We start from the raw sequence: 10,278 nt of genomic DNA on the forward strand, positions 1-10,278 counted from the left end.
AAACCGGTACTGTAAGCGCCACTACTACAGCGAATAGACGATCGCCGCACAGACGTTTGTAAACGCGGTAGTGTGAGCGGAAAGCTGAGCAAGGGTGGACGCATTCCGTGTGTGATAAGTGTTGAATCTGACCGTCTGTTCCTGTTACTAAAATAGCCGATTGAATGAATGTTACGTGTGTATTGCATCTTGCGTTCGTGTGTTCCTTCCGCCCGCTGAAGCAAGCGTACCAGGCGTTAACGTACGCGTGACAACATTGGCGAGCCTGCCAATGTTGTCACGCGTACGTTAACGCCTGGTACGCTTGCTTCAGCGGGCGGAAGGAACACACGAACGCAAGATGCAATACACACGTAACATTCATTCAATCGGCTATTTTAGTAACAGGAACAGACGGTCAGATTCAACACTTATCACACACGGAATGCGTCCACCCTTGCTCAGCTTTCCGCTCACACTACCGCGTTTACAAACGTCTGTGCGGCGATCGTCTATTCGCTGTAGTAGTGGCGCTTACAGTACCGGTTTGGTTCGATGCGAGTATCGGCGTCCCCCCGGTCTGTGGTCCGTCGATGCGATCTGGTCGTCGTCAGTCGTTGTTAGTGTCCGGCGTCCCCGATGCCCCCGCCCGACGTGACGAAGGCACGGTCGCTGCGGGTCTGTCGCGCTCCGGCAGAGCGCGGCTCGTGCCGGCTGGCGCTCCCGGTGCTCGCCGGCCCAGCGTAGTTCTCCGGACGGGACAGTGACTGGCTGTAGCCAGCCTCCGCGCGTCCACGGTCAGCGGCACAAACGCTGACGTGTCCTGGCGGGTAGGTCCGGGCCAGCGGTAGTTCCGACGTCGGACATCTGCTCGCCGAGCCTGGTACTCGGGCGGGGCGTCGATGTGTCGCCTAGGACTTGGGGCAGGACCCAGAGAGGCGATCTCCGGCCGTCTTCTCCTGGAACGCTGCGCCCGGCCACCACGTCCTTTCCTGCGCGCGCCCCTTCTCCAAGATGGCGGCTCCACGCGCTCGCGCTCCACTCCTTCTTCCTCGTCTTCTTTCTTTCTTTATGATTGTCACTCCTGACAAGCGCGCTCGGGGCGGCAGAGTTATATACCACGGCACCATAATCTAATCGTGACCGGATGAGGCTCTTATACAGATTCATTAGGCACTTCCTGTCACTACCCCACGTAGTCTGGGATAGAAGTTTCATTAGGTTCATTGTTTTCAGACACTTTTCTTTGAGATGTTTAATGTGTGGGACGAAAGTGAGTCTATTGTCAAGTATAACACCTAGAAATTTGTGCTCTTTGTTTACAGGTATCTGTTGTCCACACAGTTTTAAGCAAGGATCCGGAACCAGGCATCTCTTTCTTATAAACAAAACACAAGAACTCTTATGAGGATTGATTTTAAATCCATTTTTCTCTGCCCACCCGGACACCTTGTTCAAACCATGCTGTACCTGTCTCTCGCACACTGCGAGGTTACAAGATTTGAAACCTATTTGAATGTCGTCCACATAGACGGAATACAAAATGGCTGGTGGTAAGGAAGCACGAAGTGTTGTCATCTTAACAATAAAGAGTGTGCAACTGAGCACGCCACCCGGGGGTACACCAGTTTCTTGTGTAAAAGGACGTGACAGCACATTGCCAACTTTTACCCGGAAGGTGCGATTGGACAAGTAGCTTTTTATTGCGTTTAGCATATTACCATGAATGCCCATTTCCGATAAGTCTCGCAAAATCCCGTATCGCCACGTTGTGTCATACGCTTTTTCCATATCAAGAAATATCGATAAGAAGAACTGTTTATGTATAAATGCGTCCCGGATATTTCCTTCAATACGTACAAGATGGTCGGTTGTGGAGCGCCCTTCTCGGAAACCACACTGATAGGGATCAAGCATTTTGTTCTGTTCAAGGAAATGGATGAGTCGCCGATTTATCATTTCTTCAAATACCTTACACATGCAACTTGTGAGGGCTATCGGGCGGTAGCTTGCCACTGAGGAAGGATCTTTGCCTTGTTTTAAAACAGGGACCACAATGGCTTCTTTCCATGCGGTCGGAAGGTACCCTGCGTCCCAGATAGTGTTGAAAAGTGTAAGTAGTGTAACTTGCGTGTCATTGTGTAAGTTTTTCAGCATTTCATACATGATTCTGTCAGATCCCGGTGCAGAGCTCTTGCATGCGCTCAAGGCAGCTCTCAACTCTGCAATACTAAAGGGGCGGTTAAACGGTTCATTCTGTCTGGATCTTCGTATTATTGGCTTACATTCTTCTATTTGTTTGTATTTCAAAAAGGATTGCGAATAATGGCTTGAACTCGACACGCTCTCAAAGTGTTCCCCAAGTGAGTCTGCCTGATCTTTCAGTGTTTCACCTTGTGTGTTTATCAAAGGAAGTGAATGTGCTTGTCGCCCTCTTATCCTATTGACCCTGTTCCAGGCTTTGGCCTCATCAGTAAACGAGTTGATATGCGATAGAAACTTCTGCCAACTTTCTCGTCTGGCCTGTCGGCGGGTTCGCCTGCCTTGGGATTTGACTTTTTTAAGGTTGCTAAGATTCTCCGCAGTGGGGGAAGCACGTAGCAACCCCCACGCCCTGTTCTGTTTTTTACGAGCGATCCTACAATCGTCGTTCCACCACGGGACACGCCGTTTGCACGCCAAGCCATTTACTTCTGATATGCATTTAGATGCGACATCTATTATGAATGCTGTAAAGAACTCGACTGTAGCCTCAATTCCTAACGCAGACAGGTCAGCCCATGAGATACTAGTAAGAGATCGAAAATTCTCCCAATCAGCTGTCTCAATCTTCCACCTAGGAGCGTGTGGTGGATATTCGTTTTCTTTAGGTGATCTTAGCAGTATAGGAAAGTGGTCGCTGCCGTAAGGGTTGTCGGTAACTTCCCATTCAAGTTCAGGCAGTACAGACAGGGAGACTATGCTAAGGTCTATGGAAGAATAGGTTCTGTTTGCAAGAGAGTAATATGTGTGTTGTTTTTTATTCAACAGACACGCACTAGAAGAAAAAAGGAACTGCTCGACAAGACGTCCTCGCGCATCTATACGAGGGTCGCCCCACAGGTAGTTATGTGCATTGAAATCGCCAAGAACAACATAGGGTTCTGGCAATTCATCTATAAAGGACTAAAATTCATGTTTGCTTAGTTTATAATATGGGGGTATATAGAGTGAGCAAATAGTGATAAGTTCGTTTAGCAGAATAACTCGAACCGCCACTGCCTCAAGGGCCGTTCGTAGCTGTAAACGTTGACAGGCTATGCTTTCTTGAATTACAATTGCAACACCGCCCGATGATGCGAGAGCATCATCGCGATCTTTGCGAAAACTAACATACTGTTGAAGAAAGTTTGTGTATTTTGATTTTAAGTGTGTTTCCTATAAACACAGCACTTTTGGATTGTGTTTATGGATGAGTTCTTGCACATCATCAAGATACCTAAGAAGACCTCTGACATACCATTGAATGATTTGTGTATCCATATTTAATGTTAATTGGTGCTGTGTTTACGGAAACGGAAGGGATGTCTTAGATTACAGAGCCCTTTCGAGGCCCTGTAATAGGGGTTTTGCCCTTTCTGAAGCATTCGAGCGAGTCTCGGCGCTCCTTGGGCGTTTGGTGCGCCTTGAGGACAGGTGTAGTGTCCATTGCCTCCTGTGAGACGCCGGACAAGCGCTCTTGCGAGCACGAGGTTTTCTGAGAGAGTCCTGCTCCGGAAGGCAAGACCCCTGCGCCCACCAGCCCAGAGGTCGATGGGGCTCCCTGAAGGATTTGGCTGCGCTGGCCGTTGCCAGCGCTGGAAGGGGCCTCGGAGGTTGGGGCAGCCTCGGCTGCGCCCACCTTCGGGGTCAATGGGTTGGCGGAGCAGTGCTAGCTGCAACCGCCGTGGGGGCAGATGGCGTAGCTGCCGACTCACTACTTGTGGGTCGGACAGCCGCCGGAGGCCGTTGTGACGCTGCCCCCTGACGCGCCACATCAGTAAAGGTTTTCTTGGACAGGTACGATACCCGCCAACGTGCCTCCTTGAAACTTATATTTTCCTTTACTTTAACTGTTACAATTTCCTTTTCTTTTTTCCAGGATGGGCACGACTGCGAGTACGCGGCGTGCTCCCCATCACAGTTTACACAGTGGAGAGCATTCTCACAAGCTTCAGATGTGTGTTCGTGGGCAATGCATTTCGCACATGTTTGGCGGACTCGGCAGCTCTGCAAGCTGTGACCGAAGCGCTGGCATTTGAAACATCGGAGTGGATTTGGCACGTATGGCCTAACACGGAGCTTGATGTACCCGACCTCAATTGACTCGGGCAAGATACTTGATCCAAAAGTAATTATTAGGTGTTTCGTCTGAATCTCTTTACCATCCCACCTCATCTTAATTATTCTGACGTTAATCACATTTTGTTCGCTGAAGCCCTCCAGGAGTTCCGCTTCAGTCAGTTCAAGCAAATCATCATCCGACACAACACCGCGGGTAGTGTTCATTGTACGGTGTGGGGTTACTGTTATGTGGGTCTCCCCAAATGACACTAGTTTCGGTAGTTTTTCATATTGTTTCGAATTGCAGAGCTCCAAGAGTAGGTCACCGCTTGCCATCCTGGACACCTTATAACCTGGACCAAGAATATCAGTCAATGACTTTGACACAAGGAATGGTGAAATGTTTCGCACTGCTTTGTTTGGCTTTTCAGAGTGAATAACATGGAAACGGGGAAAATTCTGGATTTGGTGTCCGAAAAACTGAAAAACATCTTCGGTGCGCCCTCGTTTCTGAGGGCGATCAGGAAGTTTGGGGAAAGAAGTTTCTATGAAAATATATAAAAATTTGGCAACAGCGCCGACCGCCCACCACGGAGCCCAACGAGGGGATGCGGCAGAGCTTGCATGCAAGTCTGCACGACGCCAGTCGTACGCCGTCACTATAACCGAATATGGTGTACCCAAGGTTGGATAGCCACACAGGGTTAACCCTTGCCGCCAGGAGAAAGGAAGTAAAAAGAAGAGAGAAGGAGACAGGAAAGGTCAAAAAGTGAGAGATAAAGACGAAGATTCGAGGAGGGAGAGACAGGAAGAGGCGACTACCGATTTCCCCCGGGTGGGTCAGCCCGAGGGTGCCATCTATGTGAAGCCGAGGCCGAAGAGGTGTGTTGCCTCCGCCGGGGGGCCTTAAAGTTCTAAACACCCAGCGTCGGCTCAACCCCCAGGATCCCCTTTTCCCCAGACAGCCGTGCACGGCTACACGCGGGAGGGTCCAACCCTTGTGCGCTCAGGTCCGTGGTGTCACAACACACCAAACGCCTGCTGACGCAGACGCCCCTGAGGGGGGTCTCTAAGTGTCTGCCCCATATATCATCACCGGTAAAATGCACTGATTTTATACCTTCCTTTTCAATGATAATGGTAAGCTTCCAGTCAGGAGCTCACGATGTCTGCCGTATGCGATCCAAACCATTTTTATTCTTCTGTGAATTTCCTTCTCATGATCAGGGTTCCCTGTGATTAGTTGACCTAGGTAAACATACTCCTTCACAGATTCTAGAGGCTGACTGGTGATCCTGAACGCTTGTTCCCTTGCCTGGCTATTCATTATTATCTTTGTCTTCTGCATATTAATCTTCAACCCCACTCTTACACTCTCTCTGTTAAGGTCCTCCATCATTTGTTGTTACTCGTCTGCAGTGTTGCTGAATAGAAAAATGTCATCGGCAAACCGAAGGTTGCCAAGATGTTTGCCGTCAATCCTTACTCCTAAGCCTTCCCAGTTAAATAGCTTGAATACTTCTTCCAAGCACACACTTAATAGCATTGGAGAGATTGTGTGTCCCTGTCTGACCCCTTTTGTTATAGGTATCTTCCTACTTTTCTTGTGTAGAATAAAGGTAGCTGTGGAATCCCTGTAGATATTTTCCAGGATATTTATGTAAGCGGTCTGTACTCCTTCATTACGTAATGCCTCTATGACTGCCAATAGCTCAACAGAATCAAATGCCTTTTCGTAATCCATAAAAGCCATATAGATAGGCTTATTGTACTCTGCGGATTTCTCGATTACCTGATTAATGACATGGATGTGATCCATTGTAGAGTATCCCTTCCTGAAGTCAGCCTGTTCCCTTGGTTGACTAAAGTCCAGAGTGGCCCTTAGTCTATTGGAGATTATTTTGGTGAATATTTTATGTAACACTTGGAGTAAGCTAATGGGCCTATAATTTTTCAATTTTGTAAAGTCTCCCTTCTTGTGGATTAGCATAATGTTTGCATTCTTCCAGTTTTCTGGGACCCTTGCAGTCGACAGACACTTCGTATAAAGAGCTGCCAGTTTTCCAAGCATTATGTCTCTTCCATGTTTGATTAAATCGACTGTTATTCCATCTCCTGCCACTCTCCCTCGTTTCATGTCTTGCAAGGCCCTTCTGACCGCATTGCCAGTTATAGGAGGAGTTTCTGTATCCTGTTCATTACTACTTCGAATGGAGGCATTCTGACTCCTCTGGGTACTGTACAGGTCAGTATAGAATTATTCCGCTGCTTTACTATACCTTCAAGATTGCTGATGACATTACGCTGCTTATCTTTAAGTGGTGCATACATCTTTGTTTGTCTTATGCCAAGTTTCCTTCTCACTGATTTCAGGCTGTGTCCATCTTTTACAGCTTCTTCAGTCTTTCTCACACTAAAGTTTTGAATATCACTTATTTTTGCCTTGTTTATCAGTTTTGATAGTTCCGAGAATTCTACATCTCTTGAGTTGGACGCTTTCATTCTTTGTCATTTCTTTATTAGGTCCTTTGTTACTTGGGAGAGCTTGCCTACTGGTTGCCTTGGTGCCTTGCCTCCCACTTAAGTTGCTGCCTCTGAAGCCAGCATCGTTACGGTTTTATTAGCTCTATGTCATCATCATCTCTGTTCTAAGGCTGCAAATTTGTTTGCAAGTAACAGCCTAAATTTGTCTGCTTTTACCCTTAATGCCTCTAAGTTGACTTCTTTCTTCTAGACCAATTTTACTCTTTCTCTCTTCAAATTGAAGTGAATCCTAGCGCTTACTAACCTATGATCACTGCACTTTACCCTACCTACCACTTCTACATCTTGCACTATGCTGGGATCAGCAGAAAGAATGAAATCAATTTCATTGTTTGTTTCACCATCAGGGCTTTTCCAGGTCGACTTTCTGTTGCTACGCTTCCTGAAAACGGTGTTCATTATTCTCAGCTTATTCCCTTCTGCGAATTCTACCAGCACCTCTCCTCTAGCGTTTCTAGTATCGACACCATAGTTGCCAATTGCCTGTTCACCCGCCTGCTTCTTCCCCACTTTTGCATTGAAGTCATCCATTACTACTGTATAGAGAGTTTGCACTTTTCTCATCGCTAATTCAACATCTTCACAAAACTGATCTACTTCCTCATCGTCGTGGCTGGATGTTGGAGCATAGGCTTGTACTAACTTTAATCTATACCTCTTATTAGGTTTGATTACGACTACGGCTACCCTCCCATTAATGCTATAGAATTCATCAATGTTGCCTGCTATGTCCTTATGGATTAGGAATCCTACTCCATATTGCTTCTTATCAGGGACACCTCTATAGCAGAGGACATGCCCGTTATTCAGCAACGTATAAGCCTCACCAATCCTAATCTCACTAAGGCCGATGATATCCCAAACAATGTCTGATAGTTCCTCGAACAGTACTGCTAAGCTAACCTAACTCGACAGAGTTCGGCAATTAAAAGTTTCCATTAGCGCCCTGTCCGGACCCAGAGATTCTTAGCACCCTCTGCTGTGTTACAGGTCTGACCGCCGCGATGGACAGGTGCTCCGCAGCTGCTGGGGACCGAGGGCCATTAATTAATTGTAGATATTACCTGTGCATCATATGTTACACGCTTGAATAGTAAGAACACCACCATAACAAAGAATTATTCCCACTAAAATGCTAATTTTGCCATCAGAAAGCTAAGTGGGCCTGCAAGAAGTCTTGTTTGACTCTTTGCTGCGAGCCTGCTTGTTTTCAAAGTTCTGAAATACAGCATATACTTTTGAGGACCTCCTGCATCAGGTCTTGCTTCAAAAAGGCCCAGCATACTTTATGAGGTATGCAATCATAAGGAGTTAAAAGAGTGAAAATATCAAGTAGCAAATATCAATAAAGTCTAACTGCTAGATCTTTCTTGGACATTAATTGGTTGACTACATCGAGCAGTCAAGCCTGTCACGTCAGCTAGGTCCAATATAAGAACATGGAAAGCAAGCTGGTCGGAATGAGAGCCAGACAAAGTGCAAGGGGCCAGATTTCTGCAGTCGCTGCACAATGCACGGCTGCATGCATTTTTTCACACTGCTGTAAATAGTTCATGTTAAATGCAAGCACAGGTTGGCAGAGATCGGAAAAAAATGCCATCAGCTTTAAGATTGTAACCGTATTTGAGTGAATGTTACATTTACCAAAGTCATCCACAAACTGTGTGTGAAAGAAACTAATGTAAGCACTAACAGTTAGGCATAAGTGGAGAAATACCAGCTTGAAATGGGCCAGTGAGCCTCAGAGGCCATTCCAACAGATCGAAGATACTGGAATTGGTCACATTAAAAACAAAAGTGACTGACAGAATACATTGCCAAGGATGCTCTTCCACCAGTGCAGCCCATCGCATAAACATCAATGACAATGTTTACGGCATCACAGGTGCAACACAAGCTAATTTCCCTGATACTAAATTATTTGGATACATATACAAATTGCAAATAAGAAACAAATGGAAAGGTATCTGGCGCCGCACCATGACAGCAGTGAAACAACACAGATACATCACATCACCAGATGTCGAAGGAGCAAAGCACGTAGTTTGAAGGGAACGCCAAATAGTGTTAAATAAACGATCAGCAAGTAATACACTGCTCTGAATCGAAAGATTTGTAAGCTAGCCGAAAGGCGGTGCGTCCCTATTGAGTGACGGGAAATTAGTGAGCAGAAGCCATCCGCCCAGTGCATCTGCTTAGCACATGCTCGACAGCACTGAAATGCACACAATTAAATGAGCGTATTCATTGTTTCCAGCCTTAACGTAGTGCCGAGAGCTAGGTGGGAACACCGTGTGCTTCTAAGAAATGTGAGACAATCATTATGGTGAACATGCAACGCAACAAAGTGACGTGCAGAAAAGGTGACCAATGGTCCGTCACGTTGCCAAATGAAAGCAGTGCAAGCCAAACATCTTGTGATGCTTCTGACCGTGTGCTCAGCTTGTCCTTCGAGGCAAATGTCAGTGCCAACATCGCCGGCGTCAACCCCTTCTATGGTCAATGCCAGCAAGCAAAAGTTTTGAGCACGCTCTGTTACTGTACCACCGACAATACAATTTCGATGGCACCCAGTGCTCTCTGGAGGCCTCTTTTATTTCAACTCAGAGCCGGTGCACGATTTTTTTTTTTTTAATAATTACGGCACCCCGAAGGTGGATGGTCCTTCAATAATTTCCCTTCCCTTTATGCACTTCCGCTTTATCGTCTTTTCGGGAACAAACCTTGCAAAGTAGCGCTGTGTTCGTGCGCATCGCAGTATTCGTGTATCCAATAGCTGGTAGCTCATAAACGCGACCCAAATGTGCACGCAATCTCGTGCGTATAAAAGCGAAAAGTGGGCCACCTCGTCGGCTCAGACCGCTGGCTACGAGGAACGAGCGAATCTCGGCAACAGAGTCAGGATGCTTATCTCCGCAACGCGTCAGCGTTCAGTCACGAACATGCTGCCGCTGACACAAGCTATGCACACAACAAAGCTTATCTGCAACTAAGTGCAGAAAAAAAAAGAAAGGGGTGACCTGAAAGTGACTTTACGCAGCCTCCGTGAGCATGAATGAACTCCCAAAGCACGCCTCAAGTTATGCTAAAACAAAAAAAGAGGGAAAGCAACTGCCGGCGAAGGGTTGAACGCACAGTACTTGCCTTCGCGCCGACATGGCAGAGCTGCTCAATCAGAGCGATTCAAACTTTTCTGACGGATGGGCGGAAACTCTCGGCTCGCGGTCAATGTGGTCAATACGAAGCGACATTATTTAGAATTAGCACCGCTCCTAGTCAATGGCGTTCATTTCTGCGCTGCCGAGACCGATCCCGCCATTGCCGCCACCTAGTGTCGAATAAGTGATCGAACTGTGGCCAGCTGTGGCATGAACACAATGAGGGCCTTCCACGTATTCGCTGGTGAAAGAGTCCGTAGCGCCGCCTCGCGGCCGCAAAGATTTTCCGAATTTT

General features: G+C 47.0%; 1 protein-coding gene and 1 long non-coding RNA gene across 8 annotated transcripts in view; one reads left to right on the top strand and one right to left on the bottom strand.

Annotated features, from left to right (window-relative positions):
* Window positions 1-10,190, bottom strand: part of LOC142575097 (tyrosine-protein phosphatase non-receptor type 11-like) — a 251,453-nt gene extending 241,263 nt beyond the window's left edge. For 2 of the 6 annotated variants that reach the window (XM_075684092.1, XM_075684091.1), the window contains exon 1: window positions 9,257-9,399. In XM_075684092.1, coding sequence (XP_075540207.1) covers window positions 9,257-9,300 — 44 coding nt within the window. In that variant the 5' untranslated portion in view covers window positions 9,301-9,399. Of the gene's footprint in view, window positions 1-9,256; window positions 9,403-9,969 lie in introns of those variants that run through there. The other 4 variants (XM_075684088.1, XM_075684089.1, XM_075684087.1 and 1 more) reach the window with 4 other exon arrangements.
* LOC142575102 (uncharacterized) overlaps window positions 1-10,278 on the top strand; it is a 104,602-nt gene that overhangs the window by 48,254 nt on the left and 46,070 nt on the right. The window lies entirely within an intron of this gene.

The sequence above is a fragment of the Dermacentor variabilis genome, chromosome 3, assembly GCF_050947875.1.
Source record: "Dermacentor variabilis isolate Ectoservices chromosome 3, ASM5094787v1, whole genome shotgun sequence".
NCBI classification, from domain to species: domain Eukaryota; kingdom Metazoa; phylum Arthropoda; class Arachnida; order Ixodida; family Ixodidae; genus Dermacentor; species Dermacentor variabilis.